The 20,300-nt window shown below is 55.8% G+C and overlaps 2 protein-coding genes across 2 annotated transcripts in view; one reads left to right on the top strand and one right to left on the bottom strand.

Moving 5' to 3' along the window:
- The window catches only part of PATZ1 (POZ/BTB and AT hook containing zinc finger 1), an 18,041-nt gene continuing 1,490 nt past the window's right edge, over positions 3,750 to 20,300 (top strand). The window contains 5 exon segments of the mRNA XM_021073093.1: positions 3,750 to 4,224; positions 4,227 to 5,238; positions 6,573 to 6,636; positions 13,153 to 13,324; positions 18,792 to 18,929. Coding sequence (XP_020928752.1) covers positions 3,969 to 4,224; positions 4,227 to 5,238; positions 6,573 to 6,636; positions 13,153 to 13,324; positions 18,792 to 18,929 — 1,642 coding nt within the window. The 5' untranslated portion in view covers positions 3,750 to 3,968.
- LOC110256708 lies at positions 16,833 to 20,294 on the bottom strand. The gene has a single exon (XM_021073095.1). It carries the CDS (start codon positions 20,132 to 20,134, stop codon positions 19,463 to 19,465), a length of 672 nt encoding a protein of 223 aa, XP_020928754.1. The 5' UTR covers positions 20,135 to 20,294; the 3' UTR covers positions 16,833 to 19,462.

The following is a 20,300-nucleotide window of genomic DNA, read 5'->3' as shown; positions in this document are numbered from 1 at the left end:
GAGGCAACCTAAATGTCCATCAACATATGAATGGATAAAGATGTGGTATGTATATACGATGGAATACTACTTAGCCATAAAAATGAAATAATGTCATTTGCAGCAAAGGGGATGGAACTAGAGATTATCATACTAAGTGAAGTCAGAAAAAGACAAATACCACATGATATCACTTATATGTGGTGTATAAAATGTGACACAAATGAATCTATCTAAAAAACAGAAACAGATTTACAGACATAGAGAACAGATTTGTGGTTGCCAAAGAAAAAGGGTTCGGGGAAGGGATGTAATGGAAGCTTGGGGTTAGCAAATGCAAGCTATTACATATAGGATGGATAAACAACAAAGGAACTATGTTCAATATCCTGAGATTAAACCATAATGGAAAAGAATATATTAAAAAGAATATATATATATGTGTGTATATATGTATACATATATCTGAGTCACTTTGTTTAGCAGAAATTAACACAACATTGTAAATCAACTATACTCCAATTTTTTAAAAAAACCCATTATGCTAAGTGAAAAAAGTAACAATCAAAGGATCAGATATATACTCCATTTACATTGAATACCTAGAACAGGTGAATCCACAGAAAGAGAATGCAGATGGGTGGTTGCCAGGGGCTAGAGGAAGTGGGGAGTCGGGACAGAAATTTCTTTTAGGGTAATAGAAATGTCTTGGAACTTGATAGAGGAGGCATTGTTTGCAAAACATTGTGAATGCAAAAAGCTCTGATGAATTACATACTTTAAAAATGGTTAATTTTATGTTGTGTGATTTCCACCTCAATTACAAAAAGGAAGGAAAGGAGGGAGGGAGGGGAAAAGGGACTAAGAAACAGGCAAGACTGAAGGTGGAGTTACAGGTCAAAGTGAGAGATCATTACAGGCCTCCCACACAATAACATTGCTGAGATGACATGCAGGAGAGAGCTCTCAGTTCTGGTGGCAACTGGGATCTGGAAATGTCTCTGGCCACTTTCCTGTAATGGGATGGTGAACCATTCACCCAAGATCCTGCAGCCTCAGGCAAAATGGGGCTGGTGCATCTTTCCAGTTTTCCTCGGAGCATTGGGCCTGGGTGTTCTGAGAGTACTGGGAACCCACTTCACAGGGTGAAACCTCTGGGAGGGTATCTCAGCACCCTGTTTTCTAAGCATGGCAGACGGAAAGCCAATTCCTGCTTCTTGTGGAGACACTGAGGGGGTTCAGAAGCCACTTGTTTTCTAAGCATGGCAGACTGAGAACCAATTCCTGCTTCTTGTGGAGACACTGGCAAGGTAGGGACAACTCAGGTTAACTGGTTGGATTCCTTGCTCCACCACTATCTGTGTGGCCTTGGGCAAATCATTTTTCTGTTTCTTCAGCGGTAGAATAGGGATATATCTACTTTGGAGGCTATGTGTATACGGTAGGCACTCAATAATATGACCCCCTCTTTGTGGCTGCTCTCGAACACAAAAATTGCCAGTTCCCTGGATCCAGCAAAAAACCTCAGCTCTGGCTCAGAGAGCTCCGGAGGTAGCACAGCTAATTTGGGCTTAGAACATAGATCTCCTGGCTCCGTGTCCAGGGAACTTTCCTCAAACCTCTAAGTTGCTACATTTATTTTCCTCAAAAGGCTTTTGGCATCTACTCCGATTTAGGAAGAGGGGAGGTGTGTAAGGAGAGAGACCCAGCTCAGTATTAAGTGTTGCGCAAACCTCACCAAGACAGGTGCTGCTGCCTCGGTCTACGTATAAGGAAACTGATTGTGTTTAATCAGAGAGGCCAAGTGACCGGCACTAGGACACGCAACCAGAGAGCTGAGGTCTAGGATTCGAACTCCGGTTCTCCCGAGGCGCTACGCCCGGAAGCCCCCGGGCGCGCGTGGCTTGGCGCGAGCAGGGCGCTCAGCGGTGGGAATCCCGAGCGAAGTTGGAAGCCGGGCCTGTTCATTTGCATGCTAATACCCAGAATGCTTTTCCCCCGCACACCGCTTCTCTTAATGGAAGCGCTCAGTTTGGAACCGTGAAAAGTTTGGAACACATACTTCGCTCCTCTTTGCAACTGTGGGAACTTCCCGCCCGCACGTGCGGTGCCTGCAGCCCGAAGCTCCAAGTCGGGCTGCCTTGCGGCGGCCGCCAACGCTATACAGGCAGACGAACCTCTGGGTCCAGCCCGCGCGTGGCAGCATCTTCAGGACCGCCGGGGACAAAGCGCTCAGGCCCGCAGGCGGGGCCCATGGCCTGAGCGCTCGGCGACTCGCTGGGCTGCAGGCGCTGGGGATGCTTTCGACCTCGGGAAGCCAAAGGGCGCTCCCTGGAGTCTCCAGTACCCCTGATTCCTGGGGTGTGCGGGGATCCCTGCTCCTGCCCTTGCCTCTATGTTGTCGCCTCCCTGAACTGGTGACTTTCCCATCCCTGGGGCACAAAGCTCGGCGTGTGGCGGCTTGGGGGAGAAGGACGATGGACTCATATCCCCAGCTATGCCGGGCGCGCAGCCCCTTTGGTTCAGTCAGCGTGCGGGGTGCAGAAGCAGCTCCAGAGGTTCGGCCTGCCCCCAGTCAGGACCCCGGGCCCTCTCTGGGGTTGGGAGCGGGGAGGCGGTCGCAGGCGACTTCTAGGGATTTCGTGCATCGAAAGGGAGCTCTTAAGGTTAGCCGACGCCCGCTCGACTTACGGGTGCGCATCGCAGGCTGGGGGGGGCTCAGATCTGTACCCCCTTGATCTCCCCCTTTCCCCCGCCCCGTCACTAGCCGCCACTGTTGGCCGGGAGGGAGGGGCAGCGGGAGCTGGTTTGCTGGCTTGGCGCTTCGTTTGCATTGGTCCGGGGGGGCTGAGACTGCAGCCCCCGGCCCTGCGGGCGGGGTGGGAAGGCGGGGGCCGGACGGGGGCTCAGCCTGCGCTAGCATTGGCGGAGCAGGGGACTGGGGAGGGGGGGCAGGAAGCGGGGGGAGCGGAGCTGCGGGGGGGTGTGTATAAATAGGGAAGGGGGGACGTGCATCCTCGGCTGGGTGAGGGGGGGGCGCTCCGCACAAAGAAAGTGGAAAGTTTGCAGCGCGGGGCGGTCCGGGCCAGGAATCCGGGTGCGCACGTGCAGGGCCAGGGGCGCAGGGGGCCCCCCACGCCGAGCTCGCCGTTTCTTTTTTTTTTCTGCAAGCGAGGGGGGGGGTGTTGTTGGTATCGCCCCCTCCTTCTCCTCCCCCCAGGGGTGAAAGTGCAAGAGGAAGTGCAGCCGCTGCCATCTTTCCTCCGCTCCGAACACACGGAGCCCGGGGCCGCAGCGCCGCCGCTCCGCCGCCGCCTTCGCCCGGCCCAGGAAAGGGCCAGCCCTGCAGCCGTTACCGCCGCCCGCCCGCTCCAGCCTTCGCTGCGGACATCGCCCGCCAGCCTCCGGGACCCGGCCTGCGCTGCCGCCCCGGTGCGCGCCCCACCGCCGCCGCCGCCTTAGCCTTTTGTTTCCTCCGCTCCGGCGCCCCCGCCCCGGCTCGCGCTTTGCAGGGGACGCAGCGCGCGCCCCCAGCGGGCCCGGGAAAAGCCGCGGCGCGCGCACGCGCCTGCGTGACAGACCCCTCCTCCTCCCCGTGCGCGCGCGCCCCTCTTGGCTGCGCGCCGGCGCCGCCTGGCGGGCGGGAGGGGAGGTGGCAGGAGCGTTTGCGGGAGGGGCGCACCTCTTTGCTCGCGCACCCCCCGAGAGGTAGACCGAGAAGGGGAGGCGGGCCGGTGGAGAGGAGAGAGGAGTGCAGGATTCAGCAGGGGTGGGGGCAGCTATGTGGGAGGTGGTGCGCTCTGCAGTCTAGACAGTCCGATCCGGGCAGGGGGCGTGTGCGCTCGGCGCACCTGCGAGACTACAGAGCCCGGGGCCGGCACGTGTGGGGAGTGTAGACACGTTCGCTGCGCTCTGCTTCTCGCTGCCTAGGGGAAGGGAGTGGGGCGGGCAAGTGCCGCGGCCCGGTTTGTGGGGAGGGGGTGGCGGCCATGGAGCGGGTGAACGACGCTTCTTGCGGCCCGTCGGGCTGCTACACCTACCAGGTGAGCAGACACAGCACGGAGATGCTGCACAACCTGAACCAGCAGCGCAAAAACGGCGGGCGCTTCTGCGACGTGCTTCTGCGGGTGGGCGATGAGAGCTTCCCAGCGCACCGCGCGGTGCTGGCCGCCTGCAGCGAGTACTTTGAGTCGGTGTTCAGTGCCCAGTTGGGCGACGGCGGAACTGCGGAGGGGGGTCCCGCTGACGTGGGGGCGCAGCGGCGGCCCCAGGCGGTGGGGCTGGGGGCAGCCGGGAGCTAGAGATGCACACCATCAGCTCCAAGGTGTTCGGGGACATCCTGGACTTCGCCTACACTTCCCGCATTGTGGTTCGCCTGGAGAGCTTCCCCGAGCTTATGACGGCTGCCAAGTTTCTGCTGATGAGGTCCGTCATTGAGATTTGCCAGGAAGTCATCAAACAGTCCAATGTGCAGATCCTGGTGCCCCCTGCCCGGGCCGACATCATGCTCTTTCGTCCCCCTGGGACCTCGGACTTAGGCTTCCCTTTGGACATGACCAATGGAGCAGCCTTGGCAGCCAACAGCAATGGCATCGCAGGCAGCATGCAGCCCGAGGAGGAGGCGGCTAGGGCAGCTGGTGCAGCCATTGCGAGCCAAGCCTCCCTGCCTGTGTTACCTGGTGTGGACCGCTTGCCCATGGTGGCTGGACCCTTGTCTCCCCAACTGCTGACTTCCCCGTTCCCCAATGTGGCATCCAGTGCCCCTCCCCTGACTGGCAAGCGAGGCCGGGGCCGCCCAAGGAAGGCCAACCTTCTGGACTCAATGTTCGGGTCCCCAGGGGGCCTGAGGGAAGCAGGCATCCTTCCCTGTGGCCTGTGTGGGAAGGTGTTCACTGATGCCAATCGGCTCCGGCAGCACGAGGCCCAGCATGGTGTCACCAGCCTCCAGCTGGGCTACATCGACCTTCCTCCTCCAAGGCTGGGCGAGAATGGGCTACCCATCTCAGAGGACCCCGACGGCCCCCGAAAGAGGAGCCGGACCAGGAAGCAGGTGGCCTGTGAGATCTGCGGCAAGATCTTCCGAGACGTGTACCATCTCAATCGGCACAAGCTTTCCCACTCGGGGGAGAAGCCCTATTCCTGCCCCGTGTGTGGGCTGAGGTTCAAGAGAAAAGATCGCATGTCCTACCATGTGCGGTCCCACGATGGGTCCGTGGGCAAGCCCTACATCTGCCAGAGCTGTGGGAAAGGCTTCTCCAGGTGAGGAATGGTGCCCCCCTCTAGGACTGGTCCTGTTCCTGGCTCACGGAACAGCTCCTTGTCAGGATCTGGGGTTGTGAGACTTGTGGGGGTCACTTGACCTTGTAGGGCCTGGTCAGGTTTGGGGAGAGTGTTTTACTGGTCCTGATTTTGAGATGGTGTGGCCAAGGGCTGCTTTCTCTTCCCTCAGGGAAGTTCTCTGGCTCTAGGCGTGCCCTGCTGTCTCTCTTCCTCAGGGCCTTGTGGGAAAGGGCCGGATTCCTCAGGCCTCAGCCACCGGGCCTCACCATTCTTCTCCCTGGGCTCCCTTTGTGTTTCCGGCACCAGGCGAGGGGCCCCCTCTGGGGGCGGGAGGGGTGGCTGGGCTCCTCGTCTTTCCCCGCTTGAATGGCTGCTGGGGGAGGGAAATGAAACAAGTGCTTGGGGACTCCCGCGCCTCCCCCTGCCCAGTGCAGCCTTCGTGACCCTGGGTTAGTAAGACTCCAGCTCTGCCCCTCACAGCCCCAGAATCACAGGGCACAGAACTGGGCACCCAGAGTCTCTTCTGAACAGCAAAATCTTTCATCTGCTCTGACCTGGGGTTCCAGAGCCTTCCTGAACCCACAGATCTTCTTTATGTTCACTGGACAGAGAGGAAGAGGAGCAGGATGTCTTTTTAGATTGACTATTTAGTGAGCCTGATAAGGAACTGAAGACTTGTCTGAGAGCGAAGGGTTGTTTTTCCTCTTAGGAGAGTATTTGGAATAAAAGGCTGGTTTTAACTTGCCTGGGTACTGAAGACCTTGTGTATATGAACGAAGTGAAGGAGAACTCCCTCAGTGGGGCCCCAACTAGGAACCAGTCTTACCGGTCAGGCAGCCCTTGCCCACCTGCTCTGTTGGGCATCTGGTTTACCAGCCCAGCTGGGGACTTAAGGCTTCATCCCTTGGCCTCTGGGGACTGAATTCCATCCGGGTGGCATTCATTGGCTGCTGTGGCGGGAGAGGCTGGGGGAGGGGAATACTGAGTTTCTAAGGGGCTTTAGTCTGGACAATGAATCACAAATTCCCCCTCCCAGAAAGGCTGCAGCGAGGCAGCCCGGTCTCATTCTAAAGCCACCTCCTTGGGTCCTAGAAATTATTGAGTTTCTGGTGGGGGGAGGCGGGTAGGCAAGGTCAGAGACGAACACCCAATCCCTCCTCTAGAGAAATCCAGGGCAGAGAGGTGGTGACTTGTCTTTGTCTTGCTGGGGTGGGGTGAGAGAGTCCTCTCCAGCAGTGGGGAGGGTCTGGCCAAGTTTGTAGCCCAGTCTCTTGAGGTCTTGTTTTAAAGTCTCTCCTGGTTCTCTTTTCCAGGCCCGATCACTTGAATGGACATATCAAGCAGGTGCACACTTCTGAGCGGCCTCACAAGTGTCAGGTAGGGGCCGGGCAGGGTGGAGATGGGCTGAAAGAGAATGCTGCTGTTCTCGCAGCCGTGGCCACGAGCCAGCTGATGTGTGTGCTGGGCCACTGGCTGACCACCGCTGTGCACCCCTCCCCCTCTGTCCCCCACCCTCCGTCTGCTCTCCTCCTTTGTTCTTCCCCTGGCCCCCTCCCTCCCACCGCTGATGTCCCCTCCTTTCTGGTTGCCGGGTCCTGGTTCCCAGCCCGTCTAGTCTTTTTGCTCTGTTGCTTAGCTTTCCTCTCCTGACATTTGCCAGCTCCTTGGATGGTGGGCCACATTGCACAAGTGTTGTCCTGGGGCACTGGCACCCTACTGAGCCCAGTTTCTGGTCCCTGTCTATTGGCAGGGTCCACTTTGGGGTGGGAAGAGTTTCTAAAAAGCTCCTGGTGGTCCTGCCAACAACTCTTCCCCTTGTATGCCCAGCAGCTTGACCCAAGTTGGAGCTCTTTCTGGGGCCCCTCAGCTCAGGGCACCAGGCAGTGGGGGGTGGGGAGGTGAGGGAGGTAGGGAGTGGGCGGTCTCCTCTCCCAGCACTGTTAACCCATCCCAAGCCATGTGTGCACACTGCCAAGGGTTCTGAGAACTGGAGAGTGAGGTGGTTTCCTGTCCTTGAGTGGCAGTAGGTAGGGTAGGCGGGGCAAGGTTTGCACCCTTGTTTTGTCTGCTTGAACAATATCTGGGGGCCCGGCGGTGCCCAGAAAATTGAGCTTTCTTTCCTGGCCACTGAGCATTCCTGTGTGGGTAGAAAACATGCCTCTGTCTTCTCTTTGGTTGCCCCCCTTTCCCTGGGCCAAGTTCCTGCCTTCTGAGCAGGAGACAGAGTTGTGGGTGCTGACTGCAATGTCTGGTAGGGTGACCTGCTTCTCTTTATCCTGTTGGTGGCAAGGAGGGAGGGCTCCGGGAGATTGCAGGGAGGGTTGGATGTGCTGTGGTAGGAAAGAGAGCCCCCAGGGGCCAGGTGTGATAGTGTTCTCAGACAGCCAGGCTAGGTGGCTTCCCTTCCCTGAGGACAGCGACCCAGGGGTGGGCCTGCTGGGGTGCATCTGTGCCTCACTGCCTCCTCTCTCTCTGTCTCTGACTCTCTCATCATGGAGCACAATCTGACTCCCTGCAGAGTAGGAGGAGCCCAGAGGGCAGTGGGGGCATGCCCGGTGGCCTGGGGGGTAACCTGCACTCTCTGCCCTTTTTCCAGGTGTGGGTTGGGAGCAGCAGCGGCCTGCCGCCCCTGGAATCTCTTCCTAGCGACCTGCCATCATGGGACTTTGCCCAGCCTGCTTTGTGGAGGTCGTCCCATTCCGTTCCTGACACCGCCTTTTCCCTTTCTCTAAAAAAGTCCTTCCCAGCCCTCGAAAACCTGGGCCCAGCACCCTCCAGCAACGCTCTCTTCTGCCCAGCCCCGCCGGGATATCTGCGGCAGGGCTGGACCACCCCAGAGGGCAGCCGGGCCTTTACCCAGTGGCCTGTCGGCTAGCCGGGGCCTCCCCAAGAGGGTTTTCTGGGGAGGGGCCTGGCAGTGGCGGTGATCTGAGCTCTTTGCTTTTGGGAGAGGCCGCAGAGCGGTTCCTGCTCACTGAGCCCAGCTCCTCCCTGGGTGACCTGGACTCTTTCCCAGCTCAGGGGCCCTGGATGGACAGGGCAGCAAGGAGCTCCTTCTTGGGTCCCCTATAGCTTCCATGTTTCTTTCTGGGTTCTCCTGCCTTGTTTTCCCCCCTTAGCAGATGGTACCCCTGGGTGACTGTCCTTGGCCTGGAGGTTGGTGCTTTTCTCGGGAAGTAAGCTACCAGCTTATATGCTTCCCCTCCACTGGCCCCACCTCCCCTAAGGCACGGGGTTTTCAGGCTGGGACGGGCTGCCCCTCCCCCCACTCTGGGTGTGAGTCCACCTTCAGAGGAGACTCCACCTGGGCCAACCTGCTGCCCTCTTCCCTTCCCACTCATACAGGTCCTGCTTTCATTTCTTGCTAGTGAATTAGATTGTTGTGTTTTTGAGGTTTATTATCAGGTCTACTCAGGAACTAGACTAACCAGTAGCTTTACATTGGGTCACCCCAGTATATGGCTTTGGGGGCTGATAAAGCAGATGTAGAACCCCCTTGGATCCCAGTGGTGTGCCCTTTAGCCCCCGCGGGCTCCGCGGGGATAACAGGAGTGATGATAAAAGTTTTAATTCTAACATTTGAGGCTTTGTGTGTTTTGTCCTTGGTCTGTGTCATAACACTGACATCATTGTCCCTCGTGTCCAAGCCTGCTCCTGCCCCTCCAACACACACTCTCAGACCTGCTGGCCCCACCTCCAGCCCCATAGCCAGAACTCCCCTAACAGTGACCAGCAGGTGAGCGTGGTGGCTCCCAGATGCTGGGCTGGCCGGCCTTCTGTGCCTGGGCTGGGTTAAACAGCCTGGCATCTATTTTGCATGGTGTGTGTGCTGAAAGCGTCAGAGGTGAAGAGATACTCCTGGGGAGTTGGATCCTTGGGTCCCCAGCAGAGCTGGGCATGGGCCATACCTCTTGGTCCCTCCTGATGGCACCATGGACAAAAGGGGCCAGTCACAGAGACTGGTGCCCCAGCCTGAAGGAAAAGTCCACCTGAACATGAGGGCATGGAGGCTCAGCCTTGGCTGTGACACAAATCTCCTTGGGGCTTGGCCTGAGTATCCTTCAATGCCCCAAAGCTGCTGGATCTGTAAGCATGGTGGACTGGAATGTTTCCCCCACATGGAGTTTAGCTGAAGCCCAGAGCTAGAGCAGATCTCTCCCAGTGGCCCCTCCTCTCAGGAGGCTAGTTGGGGTGATATGGGCTGGAGGGCTAGCTCGTTAGAGAAGGAAAGAATTGAAGTAAGAATAAGGGAGCTACACCCTCAAGAAGAAGGGGGCCAGCAAGGCTGGTGGTGCTGGGCCCCTGTGCATTGCCCTTAGGCTTGTCTAGGGCCGTGGAAAAGCCTGCTTAAGAAACTCCCCCTGACTCAAAGGTCACCAAGGGTGGGGTGTGCACTGGTGTCTCTGGTTCCAGTTAGGCCCCGTTCCTGAGCTTTTTAGCCCTTGGGAAGAAAAGCATTAGGAAGTCTGGGAGGGGGAGAGACTAGCAAGGAGGGATGGGAGACTGAATGGGGCTCAGTGTTGAGTGGTGATGACCAGCGGTGACCCAAGCTCAGGTGGCTGAGCTGGGGCCTGGCAGGGGTGCCACTGGGCTGAGGACAAGGCAGCCATTCCCAGCACCACTGGCCATCAGCAGCTAGCTCTCCTCCTGTCAGGGTCCCTCTGCCTCCAGGACAGGAAGTGCCTTTCTCTTGAGTGGCCCTAGCGTGGAGGCTCTGGGTGTCCCCTTCTTTGAGATCCAACTCTCCCCTCAGCCTTCCTCTCCTGGGTCAAGTGACTAAGCTCTTTGTGTTTGGTGGTGCCTGAACTTCTGGCAGGCCTAGACTTGGACTAGGACACATCATAGGTCCTCCAGAAAACCCTGGGGACTTGAGCCACATAAGGTCAGTCCTGGCACAGAGAAGACAACCAGTCCTGGCACAGAGAAGACAACCATCACTTGCTTTGTAACACAGTGAACGTTTTTGTTGTATTTGGGTTTTTTTTCTCAGCGGCATATATACATTCCTAATTATGTTTGCTCAGGCTAAAGTTAGCTTTCATTCCTTGAGAGATAATCAGTGGAGGACAGGGTGGGGGAACTCAATCTGGTCCGGGGTTTTAGTTGTGCTTAGCTAATTCCCCAAATGGATAATCTACTTGTGGATAATTGAGGTTTGCTGTCCATTATCTTAAGTTAGCACCGTATGACAGGCGATGTTTTAAAGTACACATCCCCAAAGAAAGTTGGCATCTCTCACGTCTTTTGGTGGCTCCCTCTTCCAGGGACCATGGAAGACAGAATCCTGCATGTGTACTTTTAGCTGTGTTTTCTTACGTCTGGTGCCTAGTTGGTTCCTTTGAGTTCTGTGGTGTGGACCACACTGCCTCTTATCATTGGAGGGGTGGTCCTCTGGTCACTGTCTGGTAAATCCGGCTCTTGTCCCCAGATAATTCAACAGGTGTGCCCCTCATTCTGGTTTACCGTCTGGTAGGCTGGCTGGAAGATTCAGTAACCCCCTACCCCTCTGTGGCCTATGATTGGGTCACAAAGTCCCTGCCTGGGGTGGGGCCCACATGTGGCCATGAGACCAAGCACCTAGGATGCTTGCTTGCTTGCTTTTTTTTTTTTTTTTCTTTTTAGGTCCACACCCGCGGCACATAGGAGTTCCCAAACTAGGGGTCAAATCGCAGCTACAGCCACTGGCCTACACCGTAGCCACAGCAACGCAGGATCCAAGACACATCTGTGGCCTATACCATGGCTCACGGCACCACCGGATCTGTAACGCACTGAGTGAGGCCAGGGATTGAACCCATATCCTCATGGATCCTAGTTGGGTTTGTTAACTGTTGAGCCACGAAGAGGAGTCCCTCGGATGCTTTTTGAGCCACCTGAGTGCTCAGGTTTCCCTGCACAAATCCTGTCACCTCTCTGTATCGGGATAGCTTTGGCGACCAAATACGCTTTTAGAAACCATCAGCACCTTTCACCAGAAGCTACCTCTGCTGAGGCTGGAGGTAAGAGCACAGGCTCAGGGGCTGATTCTCAGCCTGGCTGCTCTGTATCCTCTGGAGCCTCCATCTGCCCGGTCATAAGTCGGGGAGGATGGGGATACCCCAGGGTAGCCAGGAGGATCTGGAGGGCACTGGCCTGGCAGCAGCAGTGTGTCTAGACTTCTGATTCCCTTAGTAGCTGAGCCCTGTGCTTTGTGCAAATCACTCTCTAGACTTAGCTCCCTCATTTGTCAAATGAATAAACTCAATGTATAAAACAGATGAAAGTGGTACAGTTGACCTTGAACAACACGGAGATTCAGAGCACTGACCCACTGGGCAGTCAGAAATATGCATGAAACTTAGAGTCGGCCCTCTGTACAAGTGGTTCTTTGTGTCTGTGATTCTGCGTCTGAGGATCCAACCAGCCTCAAATTGCGTGCTACCTTCTTTACCGTCTACTATTGAAAAAACCTGTGGCCATGTGGCCCCATGCAGTTCAAACCCATGCTAAGGGTTAGCTGTATTTCATTGGTATAAATTGTTCTGTTTAAATGTGTAACATTTATTTAAGAGATAATGACTGAGAACAGCAAGGCTGGTCCTGATGCAGATGTTGCGGATTGGGGTCTTCTACTTCCACAGCATTGCACACATTTGTTTGCCCTTTGACCGAACAGTCAGGCCATAGATAAACGTTATATGTGGTGACAGTGTTGAGATGCTTACCTTGAGGTCTCAGGATCCAGGATACATTTCTATTAAGGGAGCTGGCAGGAGCGCCTCCATTCCAGCCAGTTCACGGGGTGTCAGTTCTTCAGTGAGTTACAGTCTGTCTGTGATGCACTTAACGATGAACGTTGCTTTCTCCTGTGGCTCTAAAACGGTAAACACACACATACAGAAAAAAGTGAGTCCACCTTGACTAGAACCCTGAGGTACCTCCATGGAACCAAAATAGCTTGAAAGTGATCAGACTCAACTCTTCCGGGGGCTTTCCCCATGTTCCATGGTCTCTAAGGCTGGGGTGGCTGTGCAGGCCCCACTGAAGGAGGGCTGCTGGGGGGAGATCAGGGACTGAGACCAGGTCAGGGGACCTGGGGCTGCCTTCCCAGGGTGTGGTGCTGGCCTGGGCTCCAGGCTGTGTGTTGGTGCTCACACCACAGCCTTCTCTGGCGAGTTCTCTGGGAGGGCACTGTAGGATGCGTTGTGAGGATGAGCCTCAGACAGGCTAAGCCTGATGTCTGCCAAGCACAGGGAGTACTCAGCCCGTGTGTCTGACCCTAGCACTTCCCCAGATGCCCCAGAGCCTCCGGCCCTCATTCTCTGCTGATTTTCGCATTCGCACAATTGGCATTATCATTTTCTGGGCCACTTTTTCAATACAAACACGCATGGATATTATGAAGAGTAGTCGCTACCTTTTCCTGCCTTGCCTTTCCGTTGCCCTGTGGCTGTGACTAATGTCACTTTTGAATGAAATGAGTAAATGGAATTCTTGTATAAAGCAATGAGTAGAAACCCAGGGTGGAGAAGGTGAGGACTGTTCTGTTTATATGCCAAGAGTTCTTCTGTAAATTATCTTACAGCCAGTGCAACCAGAGTTGGTTCTTAAGTGTTTAATAATGAAAACGCCCAGCTCTTCGTTTTGCAGACCTCAGCCTGCCATGTAATGGGCGTGTTGGGGAGCCATTGGGAACCAGCTATCCCAGCTCAGGGGTCCTATAAGGAAGGTTGTGGGTATTTAGAGCAGCTTACGTGGCATTCTGGGGAGAAAGCCTGGCCATGTTCTAAAGTTCCTTTGAATACTGGGAGTCCGTGTGATGGCCAGAAGTTGCTTTGTTTCACAGTGTGCTTGGTTGGGAATCAGCTGTGGGTGCCAGTCTTCACCTCACCCCATTTTCCTTTCTACTCTCAGACCTGCAATGCTTCTTTTGCCACCCGAGACCGTCTGCGCTCCCACCTGGCCTGTCATGAAGACAAGGTGCCCTGCCAGGTGTGCGGGAAGTACTTGAGGGCGGCGTACATGGCAGACCACCTGAAGAAGCACAGTGAGGGGCCCAGCAACTTCTGCAGCATCTGTAACCGAGGTAACCTCCCTGCTATTTCCTCACGTCCAGGGGATGGGCCTGTGCTTGTGTGGGAGGCTGGGGGTGTCTGACCACCCTGCCTCAGACTGCACTCTGTGCACGGCCAGACCCCCGCCACCCCAGGGAATAATAAATGCCTTCCTCCCCCAGCCCCCAGCTAGCTGTTTGTCACCCTTTCCTTTCCCAGAAACTTGGAGTGTGTGGAATGGGAGTTCCCAGGAGATCAGCAGGTGGCAACAGGAGAGAGTGTTGTCCCCAAGCGTGGGTCCGTAATACAGCTGCTGCCTGGGTGGCAGGATGGATGCGTTGAACTGTGTAGGCTGGTGGGAGTTATTAGGCCCCAAGAGGTGGGAGGAAAAGGGTCCTGCTTGAGAGCTTCTGCTGGCTGATCCACTGACATGTGAAAGTCAGCAGCCAGGGAAGGGGGTCGAGTCTGGAGATGAACAAGGGCCAGAACTTTCTAGCACAAATGGGCTGAAAAGCCCAGACCCGGGTAGACTGTGGCCTTGAGGAGAGTGGGAAGTGGCAGGTGCCCTGAGCAGGGCAGTGAGCTTGCGGCCAAGGTTGGCCTAGGTGGCATCTGGCCCTGTGGCCCTGGCATTGTGTTGGATGAGGTCTGGCCTGTCCCTGAGCTTCTGCCAGGGCTTGTTGGCTGTTCGAAGGGCTGAGGTTTGTGTTTGCAAACACAGTGTCAGTGAAGGAGGCTTGCGTCGTATCTGCCACAGGAGGTCGGGGCAGGTGTCTGGTGAGCGTGAGGATGCTTCTGCGCGGTGTGCTTGCTTTGGCCAGGTGGGGACATGGCTGGGAAGTCCTTTCTCCTGGGACACTCTTGTCCCAATGCTTCTGGAATTCTTGAGTGTGGCTTAGGGATTGAGCACCAAACTAGGAAGCAGGGCACCCAGGGTTTAGCTGGCCTCTCCCACCTTATCCCCGCAGGTGACCTTGAACTCTTCCTTCCCTTCTCTAAGCCTCAGTCTTTTCATCTCTCCATGGGGTTGAGAACACACACCCCCTTGCTCACCTCACAGGGTTATTGTAAGGATCCTCGGAGACCAGGCAGATGAAAGTACTCTGAGCCCCACATGGATGTGCACAAGTGGGAGGCCCTCCTTACACCCTGTAATAGAGTTAGAAAGGACACAGCTGACACTCTGGTTTGGACCAGGCACAACCCCCCTGTAGTCCTCGACTAGAATGTCCTGTGCTGTCTCTGTGTGCTCCAAGGTCACTGGTGGAGGGAGACTGCTGAGTAGCTGGGTGTTCCTGTTGCCTGGGGCTGCACACCTGGGGTTTGCCTTGAAGGCTGCTGGATGCCAGTGTTTGTACCACCAGGAAACCTGCTGTGGAAGCGGGAGGCGGTCATAAAAGCTGCTTAAGCATCTGTCCTACTTTCTGACGTGTCAGTGGAGCCCTTTCTGGCAGGAGCGTCCCTGGGAAGGTGGCATCGGGGCTGTGCATGGAGAGAGCTATCAGGCTGCGGCTCACCATTCCGACCCGGCTTCCTGACCACGCCCCCCACATAACTCAACACCTGCCACAGCGTGCTATCAGTGGGCTTCTGTCAGGTTTTCAGGGTTGAAGTTCTCAGCCTGAGAGTTGGAGTCAGAAACCAGAGGCGGGAAACCAGTGAGCCTGGAGGAGGATGCTAGTGAGGGGATCAAGATGAAGCCTGGATTACGGGGTTGGGGGCAGATCCAGACAGGCGCGGGGCACAGCCTCTGAGGGCCCCCACTCATGAGGAAAGAAGAGCTGAGAGCAGCAGGGAACAGCAGGGAAAGTCAACCGTTAGGAGACAGCTGATGTGGCAAAGCCAACAACCATTGTTCATCAGGCTTTGTTTTCCCTGGGTTGGTAGAGGACATGGGCAGTAGCCACAGGCTGCGAGGCTGGGTGGGGGTGCCAGGGGAGTAAAACCAGAGTCCACCTTTGCTCAGAAAAGCCAAGACTAGATCTGGATCTTAGGCAAAACAGCTTTGGGTCCCAGAGTCAGAGCAGGAAGTGCCATTCCTCCAGGAGGGCTCTGGTCCACCCACCCAGAGTACTTAGAAGGAAGAGAAAACACTTGGTCTTCATCAGAAGAGAAGAAGGATTCTGCCTCTGGACTCATTTCTTCAACAGAAATAGGAAGACACGACCCCATCCAGGCAGCTTTTCCAGGAAGAGGATAAGGCCACTGAAGACACTTAGACCTGGAGTCAGAATGCAGAGGGTTCTAGGCGGTCATCCGCCTTGCTCGCCACCAAGGCCATGACTACAGGGGAACTGCAGGGATCAAGGGACGTTCTGTCTACAAGGGTTAAACAAAGACTAACATCAGCAGGCCAGTCCACTGGTTAAGGTTGGATCAAGTGATTTTCCAATTGTCCTCTGAGATCCTCCAGTCCCAACAGCTCTTAAGAAGGCAACGTAACCACCTATGTATCTGCCTGCTCTCAGCCACACAGACAACGCTTACCTGTGAAAAATGGGAGAGAGGGGATATGTCCTGGCTGCCTGGCCCCACCCTTGACACAGATGACCAGTCTTTGTCCTAGAGACAAATCAGAATTTGGGCTGAAGCATCTGGAGAGAAGATAATTTGCAGAGGGAGGAGTATGATGGCTCCCTCACTTTCAAGAGGGACATGAGTTGAGTGGGAAGGACCAAGTAGATCACTGCGATTTTCCTGCTTTTTAGGGTCTTTGTGTATGTGCATAGATACTGCTATGGGGGGAAGAGGGATAGCATCTTGGGAATCTGCTTTGACAGAAACAACACATGGACTCCAACATTATTGCTTAAAAGGTAGAGGAAGCCTCCTCTCCAGCCAGAGGTGAGCATACAGCTGGTCGCCAATGCTAGGCATGGATGCAGACAGCCTGCCATCCCCTGGCCTGAGCTGACATGACCTACTCTGTGCCCCTCCAGCTTGGGGCTGCGTTGAGCCCAGCCCCTCCTCATGGATGAGGAGAAGGCAATTCCTGACCCCTGCATGGCTGTGGGAGTTGCCAGAGGCGGCTGGCTTCCGTGTACAAATTGTAGCACACCAGGCAGGAAAGCACAAGGGAGGGGCAGCAGCCTCGCGGTAATAAACTCTCCGCGTCTGGAGCTGGAACGAAGGTGGCTTGGCCCCCGTGGTGGTGGAGTCATGCGTGGCCCCAATGCCTATGTCAAGCCGCCTCTTTGGTTCTTGGTTCATCAGTGGTGAATGGGCAGGTGAGTTTAGGATTCCAGCCAAATGTGTCTGGCTTCAAATATGTGTTCTCAGAAACTCAGCTTCTGTTTTATTCCAAAACTTGGCGGCCAACCTGCTCTGTGTGTAAATTCTGGGCTTCAGTGGCAGCTGTGGATCCACGCCTACCATCCCCATGGTTCTGCTATAGATAGTAAGTAGTCTGCAGCTGGGGTGGTGTCAAGGGGACCCAGCAACATGGTCCCCAGACTGTTTTTCAGGAAAACGCAGGGAGCTTTCATTGAGCATCTGCTGTGTCCCCGGCACGGTTCTTTGCACAGGGAGTAAATATAATAGTTCCTGGAGCTCCTTCCCTCCTTTCCTCTCTTTTGATTGCAGCAGCCCTGTCCTGGTGCTCCATGGAGAGGGCTTCAAACCATTCAAGAACCCCACAAAGGATTGAAAAAACAGAAAAAAAAAATTACTTTCCAAAGTAGTATCCATCAGTCAGAAAGTCCTGATACATTATGCTAGTTGCTGGGGTCACAGCACCATCCGCAGGGCAGGGCTTATCTGCTCCTTTCTGACTATAGCCTCCCTCGTAGGAGAGTTTATGTGGGTCCCTTGTGAGCCAGCCTGTCCCTGTGCTTGGCCCCAGGCATACCAGTCGGTCACAGCACAGATGGCGAGCTCCACCACGTGGGGCAGGACCAGCATCTGGTCCAGGAGGGTCTTTGTCAGGAAAGGAAGGAAAATCCACCCAGTCCCCATTTCCCTCCAGAACCACCGAATGCTACTACCATCAGGGGAATGTCTGTTAAATAAGATTACTGCAGGTCAGCCCCTGCCTATCAGCAGCTTCCATTCTAATCCACCAACATGGCAGAGAAATACAGGAGTGTAAATGGTGATACAGAACCTATTGTGAAGAGTCCAAGGGAATGTTCCTAGGGCCAAGGCCAAGATGCAGGGACATTAGAGAGTCTGCCTGGTGGTGAAGGACCGAATAGTGGCACATGGTCCTAGGGTTGGAGTCCAGGTGTTGCCATTTAGTGGCTGTACATTGGCCGCAAGGCACAGAACAGTGCATGCGGTGCACTAGGCCTGGCACACCTTTGTTGCATGATGAAGGTGACCTTTGTTGTAGTCCTGGCAGTGTTGGAAAGGCTGGGCCAATTCAAGACTTTTTTAAAACAAGTCTTGTGCAGACGGGACACAGCACTGTCCCGTCTCCCCAGTTAGTAGTGAATCCTACAGCTACTCTGTGACTGCAGTTTAACCAGGGAATAAAAATACCTGAGGATCTGGAGTGGACTAAAGGGACACTGTCAGGGCACTGGCCCCCCGGAGGGCCTTCTGCCAAGAAGCTGTGGTTCCTGCCAGCGGCACTTTCGGATCCTTGACTGGGGAGATTTGATGGCACAGTTCCTTCTTGCGAGACCAAGTGGAAATCCGTTGACCAGCCCACCTGGTTGCACATCCTCGGACTGTGGCTGCAGCGGAAGTTGGCCCACAGTCTGTTCTTCCCAGCGTGGGGTGTCTTGAGGCTCAAACTGGCTGGAGCATCTGGGCTGGGATGGAGCAGCTCCCTGAGGGCAGGACTGCCCCTCCCCCAAATAAAGACAAGGATTATCCCTGTTTATTTCTTCCTTAATAAGTGAACCTGATGGATCCTCCAAAACCAAACCAAAAAGATCACCATGAATAAGAAAGGACTGCACCCCTTTAACGTAACTTCCTGTTTTTTATTATCCTTCAAAGAATCTAAACAGTTATTAAATCCAGTTATTCTGAAGGTGAGAAAGTTAGCAAAACAGAGCTTGTCCTACCACATACAAGAAGGGGATTCCCCTCCTGGAGGCATTTCTTTGGGATTTCATCTTGCCTCCCTCCGGTATCTTGTGCAGGAAGTTTATCTTCGCAAGTGTTAAGCAGGCATTCTGCTGGCTGCCCTGGAGCCCCATATCTTTTCATGAATGCATTTCTAGCCGTGGACCCTGCAGCTGGTCTGGGGCTGTGGGACGTCCTCTCAAACTGCTTGTTACTGAGGCACCAAGCAAGCCTAGAGGCATGTGGCCCTCCTTCCAGGCAGCCCTCCACCACAGCCTTGCAGAGAGGGCTCTGCCAAGAAGCCGACTCGAGGAGAGTGCCACCCTCCCTCCTGAGCCAGGTGGCTCCTGTGGTTGCAGCGTTTCTGAGCCAAGGAGGGGCCCCTTCTAGGAAGGCTAGCCACCGCCGCCGGAGGAGAGGCGTGGGGGAAGCAGAGAGGTATCTGTGTGCTGGCCGCGGGATCTCATCTCCTTTTATCTTGTTTAGGTTTCTCCTCTGCCTCCTACTTAAAGGTCCATGTTAAAACCCACCACGGTGTTCCCCTTCCCCAGGTCTCCAGGCACCAGGAGCCCATCCCGAATGGGGGAGCAGCGTTCCACTGCGCCAGGACCTATGGCAACAAAGGCAAGCGACCCCTTGCTCTGCACTTTGCTTCTCTGCGCAGACTGTGTTGTGGGGGCGCTGGGCCGGGCGTGGGGAGGCGGGAAGGCTGCCGGCTTGCTGGCTGCCTCCAGGAGGCTCGAGATTTGAGTGGCAGTGGCCTCCAGGACACAAGTCACAGTGGGTACCTCACTCCAGGGCAGTGAGCGAGGCTTTAGGGCACTGCCGAGATCTAGTCCCCGCCTTCTCTTCCCTTGCTCCTGGCCAGCCCCCATGTCTGGAGCCCTGCGGGACGCCCGGGCCCCAGGCAGGAGGAGGAGGCCTGCATGATGAGGGTCCCTCTGGGCCTGTCCATTGCCTGTGGCCCTTTAAGGACGGCTAGGAGCTGCGGCCGAATGCTTTCTTCTCCTTTGACCTTGTGGGCAGGGGGAGCCGAGGTGGTTGGTTGCTGTGAGCAGCCCTTTCTGGAGAGCCTCTGGCCACGTTTGTGAGATGCATGGCACTGACTCCGAGTTGGTTTGCATAGAGCTCCCTAGGCCCCACCTCCACTTGTTGATTCAGATTGCTCTGTGGTGTTTCAAGTCGTGTTGCCTTGGGGATGACGCCAGGGGCTTGGCAGACGGCAGAGATGGCATGCTCCACGCTCCCATCACAGACCTCCCTTCCCGGCATGGCGCTCTTAGCCCAGGCAGGAAGCTGCTGATTGTGCAGGACCCACGTTTGGGCCAGGCAGGCACGTCAGTGAGGGCCGTCTGCAGGCCCAGCTCGTCCTGGGCCCTGTGTAGGGACTGCCAGATGGTGGAGTTGTTCAGTTCCTTTGAAGCTCTGTGCTTTGACCGCTTGGCCTGGAAGGGTTCTGGCAGGCGGAGGCAGTGAGGGCAGGGCTTGTGTTTGCAGCGTTGGGAAAAGGACTGGCTCTGACTCAGCTGTTGATGGGGTCTGCTCAGGCTGAGGGGCCTGTGGCTCTGGTCCAGCCTTGCTAGGGTGCGGCCCATCTGGGGCCAAGGTGAGGCCACTGATGTACCCCCAGCATCCTCACAACAGCTGTTGGACCCCAGCAGCTGGGGGTGTCTGGGTTGCCCTGGGCAGAAGCAGTGGAAGCCCCCTCTCCGTACCCCTTCCTCGAAGCAGGCCGAGATGGTGGTGAGCAGTACACGTGCGCTGCATGAGGAGTCCGCGGCGAGGGAGGCTGGCAGCCCCGGGCCCTGCTGTCTCACCCGTGTAGGCATGCCAGGCTCCCTGACTGGCCAGCTGAACTTCTGTGGGTTCTGCCAGGGCGGTGGCTGGCCATCGGCTGCCCTCCACGAGCCTGTGAGCTGGCCCCTGGTGACCCCTCCAGGAGGGGTGTCCCCAGAGCCCGGCCTCACTGCTCCTCTGTGTTCTGTTTCCTCCTAG

The sequence above is a fragment of the Sus scrofa genome, chromosome 14, assembly GCF_000003025.6.
Source record: "Sus scrofa isolate TJ Tabasco breed Duroc chromosome 14, Sscrofa11.1, whole genome shotgun sequence".
NCBI lineage: Eukaryota > Metazoa > Chordata > Mammalia > Artiodactyla > Suidae > Sus > Sus scrofa.
Note: the sequence above shows the minus strand (reverse complement) of the source record. Positions and strands in the feature narration are given on the sequence as shown.